The sequence below is a fragment of the Podarcis vaucheri genome, assembly GCF_965113315.1.
Source record: "Podarcis vaucheri genome assembly, chromosome: 7".
Lineage (NCBI taxonomy): Eukaryota > Metazoa > Chordata > Lepidosauria > Squamata > Lacertidae > Podarcis > Podarcis vaucheri.
The window spans coordinates 55,782,807-55,805,106 of record NC_138765.1 but is presented as its reverse complement, the minus strand read 5'-3'; the positions used below and the strand labels follow the sequence as shown (position 1 = coordinate 55,805,106).

The following is a 22,300-nucleotide window of genomic DNA, read 5'->3' as shown; positions in this document are numbered from 1 at the left end:
ATTTGGACAACTTTTCTGCTGTATTTTATTGCAAGGAGAAAAATAATCATTTCCTTTATAACAATTTAAACAATTTATTTAACTAAAACAATAACATTATAGCATATGTATCCATGTTTCTTAACTGATATGGTTAAATGATTAAAAAACAAACTTAGACTGAGTTTCAGCACACATGAAAACTTAAAACAAATCCTTATCACCCCATTTCAGGGGAAGGTTTTATTCATTTGGGGTTCAAAGGAGGAGGAAAAATGAAGGGAGGAAGGAGGAACAAGAGAGAGACAGAGAAGAATGGGCAAGTCAGAATGTATGATAAAAATAAAAAGTGGGTTCTCTGTTTTAGGCAGGGTCTACAGATAGTTCCGAAAGGCCTGAAGACTATTACATGGCTAACTATACACATTTTGTTTTGCTAGATACCTGTGTCCTGCTGGCTGCTTGAACAATAACGCAAAAGTGTTCGGAACCTTCACCTATGAAAGCGTAAGTAATAAAGTAATAAACAGAGAGATATTTGCAAGTCCCAAGAAATGGAGGATAATGATGTGCCTTAGTGACCTGCGTGATGATAGAACCACCAGGCATACTCACCCTGGATAAAAGCCAAGCACACAATCACAGCCTTGTGTTCTGTGTAGGTGGCTTTCAGTTCAATAGGGCCACTCCCATAAAAAATAAATAAATGCATGATGTCTGGCCTCCAAAACTGGGATGTCTGCAGAATGAAGAAGCTCCAGATTCTGTTGGAGCTCGAAATTCTGCTAGACATCATGCATCACTAGCTAGGCCTTACCCTGGCTCCATCCAGACAGATACTGCTCTAGCTTACTCCTGATAGGTCACATTCCTCTTGGCTCTGTCTCTAATAACGGCAAGCATTTTATATACGAAATGTATGAGCCACATCCTTCAACATAAACTTCTAGGGCAATGTACAATTGTAATAATAAAACTAAAATTAAAAGATCTACAATAAAACCAAAGCACAGAAACAGTAGCATTCATTTAGTGATCAGCAAAGAAAATCAACAATTTTTACATTCCACCCTTGAAGTCCAGGTTTCCCTTGTACTCATTCCAATCCGTGTGTGTGTGTGTGTGTGTGTTGGTATTTTGTAAATCAATGTTGTCAGCTATGCTCCATATTAATTGTGGCTTGTAGGCTATGAATGGCAAGTGCCACTAGATCAATTCAGGATTTTGAGACAGCCCTATGGGCATCAGTTACAAGATTGCTGCCATAGGGACATGACACAATACAAAATGGATTTCAGATCAAAAAGAGCAGAAAAAGAGGGCCACAAATTGATGCAATCATTGGAAAAAAAGCATCTTCATTAATCACCACTACACTCACTCATAGAGAGAAACTCTTTCAGCCTCTCCTCTGTTCAGAACTAAAGGGAGGGAGGGTGTTCTGACATCTGATGGCATATGGGCATGTTTAAGGGGATGTATTCAATGTAGGAGAAGCTGAGCCAGAACAAACAGAAACTGAGCAGGAACAGCAAACAGTCTCCCATACATTACAGATTTTTTTTGGGGGGGAGAATATTTATTGAGGCCTTTTCCAGGTGCCATAGGGGGGTACTGGAGGGCACTGTGGCACCCAGGGGCACCACATTGATGACCCCTGCTCTGGATTAATGACAGACTGCTACCAAAAATGCAAGCTATTCATCAGCTAGGAAGAGTCTTACTCTGTTAACTGTCTTCTGTAAAAATAATGTTCCTTGCAGTCATCGAGTATATGTCGGGCTGCCATCCATTCTGGGGTGCTGGATAACAGAGGAGGCCTTGTAGACATCACCAGGAAAGGCAGAGCAGATTTCTTTGTGAAGTCTTCAAGAAATGGCATCCAATCATCAAGGTAATTTACTACGGGGGGGGGGGGGAATCTGAGCAGTAAGTATTATGGGTGATGGTTTTGGTGAGATCACATTTTAACTTGGGCCTGCTGCAGTCACCAGTTGGTTTCTACATTTACTGAGCTGCCTGGAAGGCTCTGTAGTCAAGGGCATATGGACATCACAAGATTGATCTAGCCAGATCTAGCCCAGGATAGTGTTTACTTACAATGGCCAGCCGGATGACTTTGGGAAGCCTGCAGGGAGGGCTTGAAAGAAGAAGCCTTCCCTTTATTCTGTTGCCCATGGGCCAATATTTGGAGGTATATTGCCACTGAATGTGGAGGTTCTGCTTAGATCTAATCGCTCATAGCCTTATCTTCTGTGAATTTGTTTATCTCCCCTTTAAAGTATCTAAGCAATTGGGGGTGAATTCCATTGTGTTTTCTGCAAAAAACTACAGTGGTACCTCGGGTTAAGAACTTAATTCGTTCTGGAGGTCCGTTCTTAACCTGAAACTTGGTACCACTTGGTACCACCTGAAAGAGGTACCACTTTAGCTAATATGACCTCCCATTGCCGCCGCACCACCATGCGATTTCTGTTCTCATCCTGAAGCAAAGTTCTTAACCCGAGGTACTATTTCTGGGTTAGCAGAGTCTGTAACCTGAGGTACCACTGTACTTTCATCTGCCCATCCAGAATGTCCTGTCATTCAGTTTCACAGGAAGATTTTGAGTTCTAGCATTAAGAGAGAGGGAATAAATCAGGATCTGCAGAAGTGAAAGTCTAACTCCAGCTTCAGCAGTGATGCTCTTTAAGGAAATGCTGAGTCATGGCTATGTGTGTGACTTCCATTATCTTCTGATTGGTCCCTTCTCCACCTATGAAATGGAGTTCCTGACATACTATTATTAATCTGAGAAACCTGAAGCTTCAAACTTCAGACTCCTTTAGGGGTGGCCAAATGATCACAGAAAAATGGCCTGTTTACTCTTCTGCCTTTAACTGAAGTATAATTCAGAAAAATAAATAAATGCTGGTGAGTATTTTCATGGCATTAAATAGACAAACACACACTCCTGCTAGTGGCTGCAGGTCAACTTGTGATATGCCCACCAGCAGGGGCTTGTTTAACAGTTACAAAATCTGGAATTTATGCATGCTTACTCTTTTATCCTGCCTACTTCCGATATCTAACAGATGCTGGTCCTCCTATAACGGTGCATGGAGATTTGATTTATTCAGTGCATATCTTTTCGTTAGAAACAGCCAGTTAATACTTTTTGTTTTCTGTCTTTTGCATTTCACAGCAAATTCAAACCTTCTAATTCCTTCATTGTTTCGAAAGTCACAGGTAAGTTTTCTTTATAGGGAGCCTATAATAGCTGGTAAGATACCATGCCATTCAGGGGTTTGTTAGGCATGGAAAAGCTTCCTAGAACTGTACATTATACTAGAACTGGTCTTTGGTTTACATCAAGGATGTGGGGGGTGGGATCTGGCAGACAGGTCAGGCTGCTCTCTCCCCCACCTCTTGTGGGCCAGGTTTGACACGTGGACTTGTGGGGACAGAACAGGGGATCTTGCAGAGGACTTGGCAAAGCTACTCTGTAAAACAGCACTCAAAAGACAGCTTCTCTTGATCCAACAATCAACTTATTGTCAGGTGTTGCTGAACCCATTTCAAAGCTCCACTCAAGAATGCCACTTGGTGGCTGATAATTCCCTCACAGAGTTGTAGTCCCCAGAGTTCTCTGTGAAGAGGAAATTACTGTTAAACTTGGGGGTTGCCATATTTCTAAAAGAGGAAATCTAGACACAAAGGCTGTTGAGCCCAGGCACTGTTTCCTGTTGCCATATTCTGGCTATGTCTGGGAAATTCCAGACGTATGGCAACCCTAGTTAAACCCCTCTGTGAATTGCAGCACAGTGTTTCTATTAACTCACAGCACCCTTCGCAAACTACAGCTCCCAGAGTTCTTTGGGGGAAGCCATGGCTGTATTATCATAGTCCTTTAAATGAATGCTGTGAAAGTAGCCACAATCTCTTCCATTATAATGATTTTCTGATGGCATCTGGCTGTTACTCATCTCTAAAATGAGATTAGGAGTGACCTACTTTGCAGAGGTGTTGCAAAGACTTACAGAAAACATGGTGAAGAACATTATAAGTAAAAATTGTTGTCTAGGTGAAATAATAATGAAAATAATAATACTAACGAACATTGCTAGTTGCATTGTCAATCTGTGACAAGAAACAGCAAAGGAGCTGCTTTCAAAATCTCGGTTTTGATTAGGTTGGTCCAAAATGTGTCCTGCAATTTACTTTGAACTGAAACAATCTCTTCCTCTTGGCTTCCCCCGCCACCCCAGCCATCAAGATGTGTGTCTCTTTCATGTGCCTGTAAAAACAATATGCATAATTATGACAAGAGCATGAAAGCTCCAAGAAAAAAAGAACACACACAAACACTCAAAAAAGCTAACTCTGGCATTGTCCTGAAACAGACCCATTTTCCATCCAGTTACAGTTCTGATCCAGGCTAAACACAGCTTTTTGTGTGTGTGTGTGCCAGACCCCTGTTCGCCTGAACAAAGGCATTAGAAAGTTAGAGACAGAAAGGGGGGGAGAGGGACTTTCAAAAGCAATGCCATCAAAAACCTTTTAAAGTTAGGATGCGACTTATAATCTGCCAGGAACAGAGTGCAGACCGGACAGGACACTTACATGGAAGAATGAGGCCACTTAAAAAGAAGAAAAAAACCTTGGATTCCTTCCCTCTTTTTAAATGAAGGAATCTTTTTGCAGTTTAGCCGATCTCCAAGATAAAGACTCTCAAAAATGTCTCCTTTGTGTAAAACTGTTTGAAGAGAAGGGACTTGGATGTGCAGGGCTGGCATCTTTCGGCACTCTGCCTTCCAGCTGCTTCAAGGAGCCTTACACCCGTTAAAGCACCAGCTGTCTTCCCTGGATGGCCCCTGAATTTTTCTTTGCTTCTGATCCTCAACAGTTTCAGATATCTGGATTTAGACTCCCTTTTAAATTTCCTACCATGCCCTTGGAGTTTGCGTCACTCTGGAATCACCAAGGGAAATGTAAAGGGTGACTGGACCCGGCTGGTTCACAGCAGCCAAGACAGGTTCGCTGACAGAAGGGGTCCACCAGAGGATGCTTAATGGTCCTCCCTTACTAGTGATCCAGGGACGGCAGGGGGTGTTTCATTTATCACCGACTGGTTAGCACAGGCACAGGCAAACTCCAGCCTCCCAGATGTTTGGGACTACAATTCCCATCATCCCTAGCTAACAGGACCAGTGGTCAGGGATGATGGGAATTGTAGTCCCAAACATCTGGAGAGCTGGAGTTTGCCTATGCCTGGGCTAGCAGTTCCTGACATCAACGGAGGCTGCTTTCCAATCAGCAATTGCAAGGCTTTCAAGGGGATGACTGAGCCACTCAGGAGCTCCTACTCAGGATGCATATTTCCTCTCTCTGCTTGATCCTGCTGCAGCAGCACCAGAGGACCCTTTGCCCAAGGACTTCTCACCCCTGGAACTGGTCCTCTTAATATGCAATGGGTGGTGTGTGCATGGGGAGTCTTTCTTAAGTGCTTCCTTCCATCCCATGGACCTCGCAACTTGACCCTGTGTTCATTTCCACAGTGCAGACTCTGGATTGTTACACCACAGTAGCGGAGCTTTGCCAGTTCAAGAAGCCAGCCACTCATTGCCCAAGGTAAACGCTGGAGTTATACTTGGTGGGTATGAGTGGCCCAGGACCTCCCCTTGCATGAGTCCCCATTGCAATGAAAGGGAAATTCATTTGTTTATTTTACTCATATAAAGTATTTATATGCCGCACTCTTGCAAAACATCAGGGTGATGTTCAGCAACGCAGAAACATTAAAAGCACTATGATGCAATCATAAAAATGAACAGCCACTCATAGGATATTTTAAACAATGGTATAAGCCTGTCAGTTTAAAAAAAATATTCAAGAGACACCTGGAAGTCAAAAGCAAGACTGGTGAAAGCAGAGAGAAGGCCAGGAAAATCTACAGGAAACAGCAATAGCTGGTGGGATGGTTCTCTGGTGGGGACAGTCAGCACCACAGAGAGGAGAAACAGCTCCCTCACTGGGAGGTAAGTGAGTAGCAGGGGCTTTTCATTCAGTTCCTGATTGACTAGCAGCTCCCAATGTGGTAATATCTTCTGAAGCTGCTAGCTGGTCAGTAGCCACAGAGCTTGGAAGGTGCTGGCTGAGCCAATCCTGCCTCCCTGTTGCCTCTCACCAGTCAGTGGTAAGGAATTCTCTTCCCCATCTGGCCCAGTAACTGCAAAAACAGTAGCTGGTGACTCCCAGGAGCGAATTCCTTCACCAGCTGACAATGACTCTTGGTTTGATCCAGCAAGGCTGTTCAAATATATATCTGTGCCAGGCAAATTTTGTAGGGTAGTGGGAGACAGAATCCGGAGCTTCCTGCCTAAAAGCTCATTGTTGTAACATAAGGGGTAGTGAAGGTGGCTCTGTAGGGAAACAGCTATTCTCATACAGTGCCCTCCAGATATTGCTGGGCCACAACTCTCTCATCATCCCTGACCATTGGCCAGGCTTTCTGTGGCTCACAGGAGGTGGAGTCCAAAAACTTCCTAGGTGGAGTCCAAAAACTCATTGGCTGTCCGTGGTGCAAGATGCTCATTTCAATGCATTGCCTTTCAGGTCTTACTGCCCAGCTTACTGCAAAGATGAGCCATCCTACTGGGCACCGGTGTATGGCACCAACATTTACGCAGATGTAAGTAACCTTCTTTTCATCCTGCTTGGCAAAATGGGCTGTACATACACAGTGGAGCTGTTGTGGCATTTTCGGCTTCTGTAGTTTTATGAATGACAGGCCACCTTCCACCAATCGTGAAAGTGAGCCCGCTTACGAGTGCTGTATATCACATCCAGAGTGCAAGCCAGGCTGTGCCATTGAGAAATCTGAAGGCTTTCCTGAAGAGAGGCAGATAAAGCTGGATGAGGTTTATTCCTTTCATTTATTACCCAAACAATCTCAAAGTGGTTTACCAATAAATAAATACATAAGGGTGTTTTAACACGTTGAGCTAAGATGTGGCTGCAAACCTGCTTTCCATGTGATAAATGTAAGGTGGAGGCAGACTCATATTATATAGGCAAGTGACAGAATTTGTAGTTCACCGGCAGCCAGAGGATTGCCAGAAGAGAATTCTCAGCACTTTGGGAAGCCTACGGTTCCCAGGATTTCTTGAGTAAGTGGACAAAAATCATGATATAGTCAATGTTAGAAGAGTGGCATCCTCTGTATGCTAACAGCATTGAGCTGGAACATCATTGAACAGCACTGAGCAGGCCCATGCTGACTGGGCCTGAGAGGAGTTGTAGTTCAAAGCACCCAGAGGCCATTCATTTGGTGAAGGTTGGCATAGGGACATTACAGAGCAGGCCTGTAATTCTTATGATTCCTTGAGCAGATAGAAAAACCATGAGATACTCTATGCCAGAAGGTGAACATCCTCTGCATGTCTATAGCACAGAGGCTTAACACACCAGGAGTTCTTAGGGCTCAGCAGAAGGAGCCAAAAACATTTATTCCCTGTTGAATTAGGGATGTGTTCAAGAACAACATCCATCTTGTTTGGAGACCAAATCTTTGCTCTCCAAAATTGTTGGCTGGCAACAGAGCCTGACAGTGTTTAATCAACGTGTGGGTTGGCAGTGGAATAAAGTTACTACTGCACAGCTAGAATGGTCCAAATTATTTGATGATTTTGTTCCTACTGTAGAGCTTCTTGAATTGCGTTTTAAAAAAGGAGAAAAACCCAAACAAAAACTTACAGTTGTTTCCCTGCAAGGGATAAAGCTCATTTTGGACACTGTGTGGCCTTAGCATAAGATCTATTTCTTTGTATGAACTGGTTTCTTTTAAACTCCTCTTTAGATCCTAAGTTAGCACTCTTCTGTCAGATCTTCAGCAATGGGTTGAATGGAAGCATGGCTTTCCACCCAAATATGATTGCTCAACTGCCTTGGCTTTCGCAGTTATGAGTAGTGGACTTAATTGGATATACAGTAGAAGGAGGGGATGGAAGGCTGGCCAGGGAAGGTTTGTGCTAAAGAAATATGTGCCAGTGTGCATAGTTATCGCTTGATGCCTACAGGATGAACTGATGATTGCACACAGTTTGGTCATGGCCTCATTCTGCCTAATGGGAGGGTTGGCCCTGGGATTTCCATTGCACTTCCAACACATAAAGATTGGCACTCAAGTGGTTGAGTTGATCTCTCTCTCTCTCTCTCTCTCTCTCTCTCTCTCTCTCATAAAGAATGAATGAATAATAGTACTAATTTACTTGAATTCTTTTTTAGACAGCCTTTCATTAATAAACTAAAAATGGTTTACAATAACTAGAAAAATAGGACAGAATCTACACATACAGAACCAAGAATTGTTAACACAAGTATCAAAGGCCAGGGAATGCCTGGGCAAGAAGACTTGTTTTCAATAACTATTGGAAATTCATCACTGTTGACATACCCCCTAACTGTCCCATTTTAAGCGGGACATCCCCAAATCACAGAAACCAACCCCAACTTCTGTTTGCATCCTGGAATGTCCCAGCTTTTGGTCCAGTACTCTGGTGTGAGTCCTCGTGTCAGACTACTGGAGCAAAAGACGGTTACTCTGGTGCGAGTCAGCAAGGACGGGCCAAAGTGCTGAAGGTCCAGTGATTATGGGGGATGAAAATGTTGGAGGGTATGAGCAACCACATGAGTAGTTAACTTGGCACTCTTCCACTGTTTTTGGACAACAGCCCCAGCCAGCACAGCCTTGGATCAAAGGTGATGGGATTCGTAGTCCAGCAACACCTGGAGGGTATCACATTGACTACACTATATTACTTCTGCTTGGAAGCATGAAGTGATCAAGTGCAGAGACCCTGTGTGAATTGGTCCATGTTCTTTATATGGCAGGTGACTTTTTGCAAAATGGAGACCAAGCAGATTTCCATATTGGGCTTTAAATTTTGCCCTTTACACATCATTTAGCTCAGGGGTCATCAATGTGTGGCCTATGGGCTAGATGTGTCCCACGAAGACCATTTTACCAGCCCATGAGCTGCCCGCAAACTGAGCCGCCCGCTTGGCAAGTCCCCCGCACACTGCGCTAAAGCGCAGCGACTCACCAAGTGGCACCAGAAATTGCATCTGTGCACGTGCAGATACCAGAAATTGCTTCTGTGCATGTGCAGACACTGACAATCGCTTCTGCGCAGACATGATTTTCAGCATCTGGGCATGCACAGAAGCAATTTCTAGTGCCGTGGACATGCGCAGACGTGATTTCCGGCGTTGCGCTGCGCCAGTCCGGCCCACCGACGATCTCCTTGGGAGTGATCCGGCCCATGGCCGGTAAAGCTTTCCATCCCCTGATTTAGCTCATTTGCTTGAGTACATGTGTATCCAAAATGAACTCTGGTCATGGCACAGGGCTATAGGGAAGTAGGAACCAGTCTTTGCAGAGGACCTTGGACTCAAGGCATCTTTCCCCTCTGCAGCCCCATAAAGACTGAAGCTTTTTTTGGTTCCCCCTCTGCCTGAGACCTGTTTGGTGTGCTTTCCTCCATGGGGATAAAGAACACTTAATTTTGGCCTGTGTGACTTGAATGAAAAAAAAAGAAAAAGAAAGACAAGCTCACTTTTTTCCCATAGAAACCAGCATACTATTTTAGCTGGCTCAGGACTGCAGAGGTATGTTTGCAGGGAAAGAGGTCACGGTAGCTCTGGAAACGCTCTTGAGAGCTCAAGGAGCCAGAGTGCTTGTAATCAGTGGCAAAATAATGAGACCACAAATGTGCCGGAGGCGCACTCCAGGCTTGGATGAACTGAGGAAGCAAACAGTCAAAAGTAGTGAAAGCTTATCATCAAAGCCAGATGGCCCATCAAAACCCTGCATAAAAGTGGTTTCCTGAGTTAGAATGCCATTCTGCCACCCTGCAGAGAGCAAGGGATGGTGCTCAGCTGTTTCTAAAACAGACAAGGGGGAAGGGGAAGAAAAAGAAAAGAAAACCATATTGAAATACAAGCTTATAACAGCCAAGGTTGGGCAGAATGTAGAGTGGGATCTGATTTGCAGCAAGGGTTTCTGATTCCCGATTGTTTGACAATAGTGTCAACGCCAAGGCTCCCCACTCCACTGAACAAGCAGGTTGCTGAAATTAATAACTTTGGGGGGAGCATGGGGACAGGAGTAGATTTATATTCTATTATTCACTCATAAAGTTGATAGTAAAATGAAACACAGCGGACAGCAGTTGGGGGGGCATGGTGTTGTGTATTGCCAACAAAGAGAAAATCCAACCCCTCCCTCCAAAATAAGATTAAAAAGAAGACATATTTGCATAAACATTGCATGCAAACTTAGAATTAACAGGCTGTATGCTTGATTGTATGTCTCCCTGCTATGTACAAGGCTGGAACAAAGAAAGTCAAAATCTCTCTGTTCCTTTCTAGTGAACCTATATGCAGCTTTTGTTCAGTAAGCTCAGTAAAGTGTTATCAGGATTTCTTTTCTCTCTTGCCTGCATTTCTGTTGGTTAAGTGATTTTGCTGATATGGGTTTTTGTTCCTCCCACAGCACTGTGCCAAAAAATTCTCATCCCCCCCCCCGGTTCTCCATCAATTTATAAGTAAAGAAGTTGGATTTGAAAATTATCAAATGCATGGTGTGGATGCATTCCAGGCTAGGGATAGAGAGACTGAGGCTGCTTGGCCATCATTCTAATTGCTGTTTTTTAAGGAAGGGAGGAAATTCCTTCCTGTGCTGGGGCTTATCCTCTTTAAACAGTTTTGCAACTTGGTAGTGAAGATAAGAAACTCTTTGCTGGGAGCAAGCGAAAGGCAGCACCAGGGGGTAAGGGGGTGGCAGGGGTGTGCCTTGACCGCACCGGAGGTGAATTTCAGAAGGCAGAACAGCCCGGAAATGAAGGCTTTGGAAAGAACTATTGGAAAGGGAGGCTTCCGTAGTGCATAGCTGCAGAATAATGGCCTGTCTGACTTCCTTGGGGACAGGGTGATATATTTTTTTTAATGTACCGGTTTTAGATGCTTTGTGGCTGCATACTCAGGCAAATTCAAAGCATATCTGCTTCAGCTGTGTTCCTCCGCTCTCCTTGACCATATATAGAAGCCGCCAAATCAAGCTGGCAGTCGGAATGGGCAGAGCTGCCAGCACAGAGGCAGTGATAAATGTTAAAAGGGATGAAAGAGAACCTGCCTTTTATGGCTTGGGTGGGAGAGAAGGAGGGGAGACCATGATCTCCAACGTGTGTGTGTGTGTGTGCGCGCGCGCTTTAGCTCTTTCTTCCTCTGTAGCTGCCTATCCACAAATCCTCTTGAATCCAAAGACTGGCTTCCCCTACAGCTTCGGTGTTCCGTGCCATTTCCCTCTTTTCCAAATAGCTTTTAATATGCAGTGATCCGTCAATGGTTGTGATTCTCTCAAGTTAGGCTTGACATTTTGGTAAAATTTAATGTGATCTGGAAATAACCTGGTATAAAGGTATACATGGGCCTGTATTTTATTTTTAAAAATTAATGTTGCTTTTTGAAAGGCGCTGGGGTGGACATTGCTGTCGATGAGGGAATTGAGGATTAATTTTGGACCAGGATGCTGAGCGCTGGAGCTGGTGTTGAATGCTCTGTGCCCTCAGCCCTGGCACAGGCCAAGCGATAACAAAATGATAACCTGGAACTGTCTTTGTGTGAATAATGTCCCAGCTAGTATGCAACATGGGTTGAGTTCCATGCGATGCCTCTGGGCCCCTTGTAAGTGACTGTGGTTGTTCTATGACCTTTCAGAATTCCAGTATCTGCAAAGCTGCTGTGCATGCAGGGGTCATTGGGGACAACGCTGGTGGGTACGTGGACGTGATGCCTGTGGAGAAGAAGAAATCCTACAGTGGCTCTTCAAAGAATGGGATCCAATCTGCAAGGTATGGCAGTCACCCCTCTTCTGACTGGGCTCTTTCTGAAATGGTTCTTCTGCTGCCTTCCTTGTACTGCAACCTAAGAACTGAAGAAAAGCCCTGCTGGATCAGAGCACAGGTCCATCTAACCCAGCATCCTACAGTGGCCAGTCAGGTGCCTACAGGACACCCGCAAACAGGAAACAATAGCAATTCTCACATTTGTTCCACTCAATTGCTACTCAGAGAGAGAGAGATAGCATATGAGCATGTGGACTCTATATAGTCCATATAGTAGATCATAGACTGATAGATCATAGTTGGACCCTGAGGACCATCTAGTCCAACCCCCATGCATTGCAGGAATATGCAGCTGTTCCGTACAGAACATCTTGGCATTGTCAGTACCATGCTACCATCTGAGCTATCCGGACTGATAGTCACTGGCAAGACTTTCCCTCTATGAGTTTGTCCTTTCCTCCCATCTGATTTACTGAGCAGCACCACATCTTCTGACAACAAATTCCATAAATCAGTGATTGGCTGTACGACAAAGTATTCAGTAAGGAACTGATTCACAGTATTGTTCTTGAGAGTGATCAAGGGGGATAAAGAAAGGTGGTGTTTAGACATGTTCCATGTTTCTGCTTTGTCTGAGAAGAGAACTAGTAAGAGCAAGTATTTACAGAAATTTAGAGGGATTCATCACCTTGTTCTAATACTTCCTTTTACAATAGTGATGGTCCTTTGGCATGGATAGGAATCATAGGAAGCTGCCTCATGCTCTGAGCGTCTGGCTCAGTATTATCTAGTCATACTGACTGTGGTTCTCCAGGATTTCCAGTGGGATTCTTTCCTAGACTTACCTGGAAACAGCAGCGATTGAACCTGGAACCTTCTGCATGCAAAACATGGCCTTTACCACTGAGCTATGGCCTGTCCCTGGTGATCCTCAGATGTTTGGGGAGAGCATCTTCTTTGCAAGCAGAAGGTCCCAGGTTCAATCCACAGCATCTTCAGCTATGACTGTGAGAGAACCCTGCCCGAAATCCTTGAAAGCAGCTGCCAGTCAGACAGCTGGATGGATCAATGGTCTGACTTCGTATGTTCTTATGTTGTTGGACTCTACTCCCATCAGCCTAAGCCAGTGCAGCCAATAGCCAAGGATGATGGGTGTTGTAGTCCAATGTTATCTGAAGAGCCACAAGTTCCCCATCCTTGTTCACCCCATCCTCCTCACCATTAGAAGAATTTTATTTCTAGAAAGCATATAACAAGGCAGTAAAACACTGACTGGCTTTTCTATTTTCTATTTTTTTTTACACTAACCCTGTAGGATGCTAAGCACACCTCTATGAGTTAGTTTGTGGTGAGGTCCCTAGATCTCAGATGACATCAAGCAGCCAGGCATGGTGCCTCATCATTCTTGCCTTAGATCCCATGGGGGTTTCTGGGAAAGTACATATTGGATAGCTCCCTCCCTGCTCTTCTCAGTCCTGCGTAAGCTTCACTATGTTGCTCCCGCAGGAGGAAAAGGCTTTTGGGAATATCCCAAGATAGCTCACACTAGGACTTCTGTAAAAGCCAAAACTCTCAGGGTTGTGACTGGTTCCAAGATTGTTGCTTTTTTCTCCCTTTGATGGAAGCGAAAAGGGAGGGAGAGTCAGCAAGGCAACTTTTGAATACTCTGAGCACGGTGAAGAAGAACGATGTCTCTGTGGAGGGAATAGGGGATCTCCTTGCAGCTCTCAGCACCCTTAACAAACTACAGTTCCCAGGGTAATTTGGGGGAAGCCATGACTATTAAAGTGGTATAACAGTGTTTTAAACGAATGGTGTGGATGGGACCTCGTCAGCCAACCAAGTTTTTACTGTTTGGAGCCAAGTGTCATTTTCAATATAAATCATTAAAAAACCCCACTGGGGATGTGGATGGGAGGAAGTAGCCTACCTAGTAAAGCGAGCAACCCTATACAGTCATACCTTGGGTTATAGATGCTTCAGGTTGTGCGTTTTTGGGTTCCGGAAGCGCCGAAATCCGGAAGTACCGGAACTGTTTACTTCTGAGTTTCGGTGCTTGCACATGCGCAGAAGTGCCGAATTGCAACCCATGCGTGTGCAGACGTGGCGATGCGGGTTGCGAATGGTGAGGGTTGCGAACGTGCCTCCCGCATGGATCACGTTCGCAACCCAAGCGTCCACTGTAAATAATAAATTTGTCTGCATCAGCCAGCCACCATCTCAATTTTGAAATTGGTTTCATGATTTCAAACATTGAATAAAATCCCCATTGCCTTTAAATGAGTTTGAACAGAGGAATTAGCAAAGAAACATTGACTGCTATGCCCCACTGCCAACCCAAAGAGCCAAGCTTTTCAGATGGGGCCTGCTGGGTTTACTTTGAATCTTATCTCCTCTCTTGTAGCCATTGGAGAGTCACCTGAGACCCCCCCTGTCTTTTCAGGGTGGGGGAATCCATATAAAGAATTTCCTATTGGCTGTGAGATGGGGGGGGGGCAGAGGACTGGACAAAAGTTTGGAGGATAAATGGCTTCTTGGCCATCATAGATAAGACCAGAATATCCCTACTTAGAAGCTGTTCAGAAGACCAGATACTGGAGATACGGTCCCCAGGAGGCTTCCTATGAAGAAAATATGACAGGGTCAGACCTGTTTATCACTTTATGCAATTTTCCAACTATTTAAAACAATCAAAAGAAGATGTAGGGGTTTCCCTCCACTCCTGTAATGGAAAAACTGCTTATGCCTTCCCTTTGTCTTATTTCTTGTTTCCAGCTTAAAGACACAGACAGAAGGAAACGCCTTCCGAATCTTTGCTGTGAAGCAATAAATTTCCAAGAAGCGGAACCCCGTCTGTTGGGAGGAGGAGGAGGCGCTATTGCTAAACGATGGGAAGCCCACACATGATGGTGGTCAGTCCTGGCATGCAGTACGACGAAGCCCTCTTGGTCAAAACTCTTTCAGGGACGACAAAGACTGCTGCCAGAATCACATTCTGACTTAACTATCCACATCCCATTGATGTCAGCTCAGTGTTTTATTATTATTAATATTACTTTCAAACATTTAGGGTCACATTTTGAGAGCTGAGTGTTCAACACCTTATTTTCTGGTGCACAGCTTATATTGCTCAAAGACAAGAGTTTTGCACTTCATGGAATGAACCTACCGCTTAAGGGTGAATGTTAGCTTGAATAACTATGGAGGCCTTGCTATGTGTGTGATAGTTGGTGTGTGTGATTGGGTGTGTTGGAGTGCAAGAGACAGACACACAGAGAGAGAATCCAAGTCTCTTTGGATTCTTTCCTTGGGTTAACAACAGGTCCATTAAATGCAGTGCTGAAACAACATGTGGTAGACTGTTCTGTGGATAGTGCAAAAGACACACCTAGCTGTCGAAAAAACAAAGCTGCCTTTCAAAAGAGCACCATCTCCGTAAACCGGGAATTTCTCTCAAACAAAGGGAAAAAATGTGGAATAGCTGGGTTTGCTGGCCAAACAATTGCAGGAAGTTAGGAAGGTTAGGGGTGTTGAAAATAAATCAAGGAACTAGAACCCCTGTCCAGGCACATTTCGATTGGTAGTACATTGGACAGCATCGTTTTATTTACAATTACCTACAATTTATTTTATTCAGCAGAGCTGGTCATATCTTAATTATGCAGTGATCTCTAGAAGTTGATCTTTATTTTGTTAGAAACTTACAGAGCGTTTGCTTTGCCCCTGTTTTTGTACAGATGTGGGGCTTTATTTTATTATTATTTTTATTATATATATTATGTATGTTGGGGTTAACCACAACATATATATTAGAGAACTAATAGATCTGGTTTGTTTCCTTGTATTCAGTAAGTATATATTTAGATCCCATGCAGATCCCAACTGTCTCCATGATGAATGGAGTTGTAACATTCACCCAGCTATTTCAAGGGTTGGGTTTTAACCATTTATCATTCTCACCCCCCTATTAAAACCTTTTAAAATCCAGCCCAATCCACAGCTGGGATCCAAAGAGTTTGCTTTTGTCTGTCTGCTGGGAATTTGGACATAGCAGTTGACAACCATATGTCAGGAGTGCTCTGATGGTGTTTCCTGCTTGGCAGGGGGTTGGACTCGATGGCCCTTGTGGTCTCTTCCAACTCTATGATTCTATGAGTTCCTCTAATGTCCAGGCTCTGAGTATCATAGAGAGCTTGAATTTTTAAATTTTTTTTAAAGGAATTTATTCCAGTTCCAGTTCATTCCCTGCAAAGAGGAACAAATTCCATTCTGATTCAGTTAACATATTTATAATAATTCATAATTCCTTTGTGCAGTCCCAGGTGCTATTCTTTTCCTCTATCTCTCTAGACATCAGAATTTTTAAAAACTGCTCTGGAGAGGTATAAAATAGAAGAAAACAACAAAACACACACACACAGTGCAATGTGGAAAAAAAATTAATTCACATTTGGTTCACCTGGAAATTATAGGAACTGCTTTCTGGTGTAGTTCAGAGATAGCTGAATTAATTCAGTGAAGTAGTTCATTCCGAGCACTAATGTGATCACTTATGTAACCAAAATGACACCATCCATATATAACAGACGTATCAGTGGATCTGGAGGGAACCCCAAAGTCTGCATAGGTTCAACATATCTTTAGTTTTAAAAAAAGTAGAAAAGAGGCAATGACAGCTGGTCATGCTCATTTGCCATGGAATGCTGACTAAGAGCGGGTGGGTCAGAAAACATGGATGAGGGGAAATGGAATGGAGCAGTAGAAATCTTGAACAGTGTCCCACGCCACAACATTTTGTTGCAGGACACTCTGAATATTGGTGTCTCATCTCATGCCATATCACATTCTGCCAAAGATTATAATCTGAACATTTACTTTCTATTCATTTAGAGTGAATCTTTACAGGAAGCAATAGTTGTTTCTTTGCTTTCTTAAAAAATAGTGATGCAGATGATTAGATAAGTCAGTGCCTTGGTGAGCTTTGGGATCCTGGACTTCAAGGAATGCTTGTCAGCTGTGGTGCTAAAGTGGTGCTAATTAGGGATAAACAGAATTATATCCCACCCCCATATCTGCCCCATAAACTGATTTAATATTCCAAAAAGTCTTTTGAACAAAGGAGGGGGGGATGCAACACACAGACATTGTTATTTTATCCAAAATATACCAGCGGGTGCATTCAGATATAGAACAACTACAACAAAGAATAGCCTTTCCATTCCTGGGTTCATGATTGCCTATTTTGGATGCGTGATCTGAATAGATCTCTTCTCTGTAGGCTGCAAGGTCCTGCAGGGTTGGTTTTTTGTATATTTGCTTTTTTTCTATGAAAAATGATGTATTTTTTACTATTTCCTTTGTAAAAAAAAAGTTTGCTGTAAATGACTTTGTTTTAGCTTTGCATGGTCTTCTCGATGGGTTTAGGATTTCAGACTGATTCTCTAGCACCACAGCAAAGTACCGGTATCTCTACAGCAAAACAGACTGTTTTCCGGCTGTTTTGGTTTGTGACATTTGTGGAAATAAAACTCTTGAGAATTAAATGAGACCATTTAGCACAGAGCTTGTTTGTTTCATATCTTGTCTTGTTGGGTTTGTTTCAAGGCTTTTCAGAATTGTCACACAGAACAAAATCAACTCATCTTCTTTTATATATCAGGGGTGTCAGCCCCCAGGCTTGGGGAATGAATTCAGTTCTCCAGACCCCTCAGTCTTGCCCTCAGAACTCTCCAGACCACATTCTTCACTGCCTCTGCTTTGTGCCTTCCTTGAGAGTTTTTGTCATGCTGGAATATGTTCTCTAATTCTAGTGACAACCCTTGCTTGCCTGGATGCAGGGTACAGAGGGGAGTGGGAGTGTGTAAAAACTAGCCTACAGTATAAAAGGAACATTTTCATGTGTTGCTCCTCCCAATTTTGCCTCTGGCCCCACCCACCACTGGTATGTGTCACCCCCCCCCCCAAGTTCGCCCAGAATGAAATCCAGCCATCAGGCTGAAAAATAGTTTCTCCTTCATGACATACAGTATTCTTAGCTATTCAATTTTGGGGGGCAACAGGGCATATATACTTGGGATTCAAATTCCAGGGAGGGTGTCCTCGCAGTTAGGAAATGAACACACAACATGCATTCAGGCAGGCAGTGAGCTGTGGCAATCTCCTCTTAGAGATACAGAAACATGTAGCATAGCAAGGATGTTTTGGACTAATGGAGCCTGAAGTATCTAGTTGTTTTGTAGCATTGATAAGACTGAGCCACACTGTCTTTGACACTTGTAGCCAGCTTTGCTTTGTCTGGTCAAGCGAGGAATGAATTTTCACTTGTTTTGATCATAAGAGCCCCGATTCACCTGAAAGTTTCATGTAGTCCAACAGGAATCAAAGCTATCCCAGTAAAAATGTATCACCTTAGTTCAGGTGGCTGGGGTTGACTGGAACTGTAGTTCAAAACATTGGATTAGCAAAGGTTCTCTGGCTGTTTATTTCCACCTGCAGTGTCCTAACACGAACTCCTTATTATATCCGGATCTCCCAGTTTAACAGATTTATAGATTGCCTTGTTTATATCAAGTGGCAAGCTTGCCAACATTTTAAAAAATAAAATATGTGATTTCAGTAAATAAATGAAGGGTTTTTCTGTGGTCTTTTTTGCAGAATGTAGCATTCAGCTATGGCAGAATTGCTGGCAAAGCTTTCGCTTTGCACCCCTTGCTTTGCTCTGTGATCCATACTTTAAAATTAGCACCAGGGGAAATTCACAGAGAGGTTTGTGCATGCCTGTTCTTAGGGATGTAGTGTTTAGAAATGGGGTCTCCTGCAAAGAGCCAGCAGCCAAAATATAAACCGCAACCCAGGAAGATGGTGCAGGGAAGTGTTCCCTGACTGTGACAGAAAAGGGCTTCCTTCAGGACTCTCAGTAAGCAGGCTGGTCAAAGTTTATAAAAAGAGCATCCTTCAGCAAACATTTGATCCTCAAAGCCAAATATTAGCAATTCATAAATTGAGAATCTAAATATGAGTCATTTTCCCATAACCAGCCATTTGAAAAAGGAATGTTGCATGAAAAAGTAAGAAGAGCCCTGTTTGATTAGGATGAAGGCCCAATTAAGGGAACCTGAACACCATGCATTTAAAGCACTATGAGGCCATTTTAAAAAGTCATGGCTTCCCTCAAACAATAAATCCTTGTTCAGGGTGATGTTAGGAAGGTTGGAATAGATGACGCTTTGGGTCCCTTCCAACTCTAGAACTCTATGATTCCTTGAGTCTATGGAGTTATATCCCAGAGTTCCCTGGGAAGAGGAATTGATTGTTACACCACTCTTGACACAACAACAAAACGTTACACATTTGTGGGATGGGGGAGAGATTTACCACCATATTCCCTTTCACAAAACTCCACTTTGACTCCTCCTTTTGAAAGCAGTCGTAGCAATGAGTTCTGGAGAGTTTTGGATTTAATTTAAACCTGGGAGACACACAAGCCTTTCAGCTCAGAACGCTATGGAGTAGAAGGTTAGTAAATCTTTGAGGGCTGTGTTTTTTTTTTTAATATAGAACATTCAGAGAAGCTGAGCAGGTGACAACCTCTCTCCTTCCAAATTGCAGGCTTTCCCTTAATAGTGTTCTTATTTTGGAAGGTGGATTCTTTCCAGCCTGGAGAGAAAGGGCACTCTGTGATCCACTGTGCAGCTGGTCCCTAGATGCCAGCACAGGCAGTCAAACGAATGCCAGCTTGTACCTCTCATGGCTAACCCACCCCTAGGAAATGGAGGCAAGGGTTCTCCTCTGCCTTTAGGAATCTGCCTTATACCAGGTCTGCTATAGGCACTTCCAGGTGAGATGACCTGTTTACTGAGCATTCATCCTCATTTGTCTGCAGGGAGACTAGAAAACGTTGGCTATTTGATTCAGTCTCATTTGTTTATAAGGAGGTTAGATCTCAATGGGGCAGTGGAAAACCTCATATTTAAAGGCAACCTATCTAATTATCAGGGACGCGGGTGGCGCTGTGGGTTAAACCACAGAGCCTAGGACTTGCTGATCAGAAGGTCGGCGGTTCGAATCCCCACAATGGGGTGAGCTCCCGTTGCTCGGTCCCTGCTCCTGCAACCTAGCAGTTCAAAAGCACACCCAAAAGTGAAAGTAGATAAATAGGTACCGCTCCTGTGGGAAGGTAAAAAAGCAGTGTTTCCGTGCACCTCTCTGGTTCGCCAAAAGCGGCTTAGTCATGCTGGCCACATGTTCCGGAAGCTGTACGCCGGCTCCATCAGCCAATAAAGTGAGATGGGTGCCGCAACCCCAGAGCCAGTCACGACTGGACCTAATGGTCAGGGGTCCCTTCACCTTTACTTTATCTAATTATCGCTTCCTGAAGCAACATGTACACTGAAACACTGCCATTCTTCACAGTTCACACTCTTCCATATTTTGCAATGGCATTCTGCAGCCACATAATGTGTGCAGAAATGCATTTGCTAAGGTAAGCTGTACATTATAAAAACGTGTATGTTAGCAAAAGCAGCATACAAAACTGCATTCTATTAGAGGAAATAATATGTTAGACAAAATACATTTTGCAAATATGTTACATTGTCCTGAAGTGCACACAAATCTGTGTCTGTCTGGAGGATTTTTTACCAAGATGATGAAGAAGTTTCATGAGGACTTAAAAAAGAAAAAGCAAGTGGATGTGGAAATGTGGAGAACTGAACTTAAGAGTGGAAAAATGAAAAATGGAGAGAAATTTAAATGAACAGATTTGCCCATCCCTACACCAAAGCAAAAGCTATTCCAGTTCCACCCTTGTCAGTGCAGTTCCCCATCACTTATTGCTAAAAGTTTGATCATTAGGGAGAAGCAGGTTTGCTGTGCAAGATCTCCTGATCGACTCTAATTGCATGACCTGAATTGCCAACACATGACTGAATCCCACCCCAAAATAGCGATGGTTTGGAAAGAATTTGTGTATCTGTGTAGCCTAGTGTTGTTCTGTTCTGACTGGCAGTAGCTCTCCAGGGGCTCAGGCAGGCGGTCATTCCCATCACCTGGTATCTGATTATTAATTTTTAGAAAGATTCGTAAACTCATTATTCAAATTTCTGTCCAAGTGCTGTGAATTATAAAATTGTTGATGGAACACAGGTAAATTCCGCACAACTTTTTCTTAAAGAAAAAAACCTAGTAAGACGTAAAATAATAATTAAAACACAAAGAAAACCAGTATATATTTAAAAATGAATATAGATGACTGCACTATTTATCTGAAATGGGGGGGGGGGGGATCAGCAGGCATCTAGAACAAGTTGTTGACGTGCCTAAGCAAAATTGGCTTTGAGGTCCAAAGCACAAGTGCCGCCACATTGCCACATCTTACACTTAAAATAGGGTGACCATATATTCCGAGGGGTCTCCATATGTCCATGGGGGGGGGGGGGTTGGTGACCGGGGGCAATTTTCAACATAATAGTAAATGTCTGGGGTTTTGTCTGTTCCCTGGCAGAAACAGAAGCGCTCTGTGGCGGTCGCTTCCTTGTTGCCTCCTAGATGATGATTTATGAAGTCCACTCACCACCCCGGCATCCGCCAATGCTGATCGCCCAAAAACAGAGCTCAAGGACTTTTTTTTGGAGGAACTGTGCTTGGATTTGTACTTCTTGAAATATGGCAACCATAACTTAAAGCACATTTAAGCCACAAGGGCTTCCGCCTAGAGGGAACTGTAGTTTATCCCTTTAAGAGCTGCAGTTCCTAGCATCCTTAAAAAACTACAGTTCCTAGGATTCTTCAGCAGAAGCCATGCACTTTCAATGCCTTTTGTGGATGTGACCTTCAGTAGGGTGGCCTGTTATGAACCATCAAAATGAGGTCAAAAAGAAGACTGTCCAGAAAGTCTGGTTATGAAAGATTGCTGGTTACCGAAAGCCAAGCCCAAATTTCAGAGGGCCTTTCGGCTCAGCTCATAATGAGCTTTGCTTTACCCTCCCCAAACTGAGAAAGGTTATCTATTTTGATTAATCGATTTCTCACATATATAGCCCTCCTTTCTTCCCGAAGGAGCCCAGGGTGACATCTCTGTAATAATAATAATAATAAAACTACAATAAAATTGTAGATCCAACCTATCCATTCTTAAGGAAATCAGCCCTGAGTGCTCACTGGAAGGACAGATCGTGAAGCTGAGGCTCCAATACTTTGGCCACCTCATGAGAAGAGAAGACTCCCTGGAAAAGACCCTGATGTTGGGAAAGATGGAGGGCACAAGGAGAAGGGGACGACAGAGGATGAGATGGTGGGATGGTGTTCTTGAAGCTACCAGCATGAGTTTTGACCAAACTGCGGAAGGCAGTGGAAGACAGAATTGCCTGGCGTGCTCTGGTCCATGGGATCACGAAGAGTTGGACATGACTAAACGACTAAACAACAACAACAATAAA

The 22,300-nt window shown here is 43.6% G+C and overlaps 1 protein-coding gene across 1 annotated transcript in view; it reads left to right on the top strand.

Moving 5' to 3' along the window:
• Window positions 1–15,851, top strand: part of CRISPLD2 (cysteine rich secretory protein LCCL domain containing 2) — a 47,347-nt gene extending 31,496 nt beyond the window's left edge. Inside the window, exons 9-15 of the mRNA XM_082232949.1 lie at window positions 420–486; window positions 1,743–1,873; window positions 3,164–3,207; window positions 5,517–5,589; window positions 6,574–6,649; window positions 11,737–11,870; window positions 14,640–15,851. Of these exons, the coding sequence (XP_082089075.1) occupies window positions 420–486; window positions 1,743–1,873; window positions 3,164–3,207; window positions 5,517–5,589; window positions 6,574–6,649; window positions 11,737–11,870; window positions 14,640–14,694 (580 nt within the window). The 3' untranslated portion in view covers window positions 14,695–15,851. The remainder of the gene's footprint in view (window positions 1–419; window positions 487–1,742; window positions 1,874–3,163; window positions 3,208–5,516; window positions 5,590–6,573; window positions 6,650–11,736; window positions 11,871–14,639) is intronic.
• The last annotated feature ends 6,449 nt before the right edge of the window (window positions 15,852–22,300 follow it).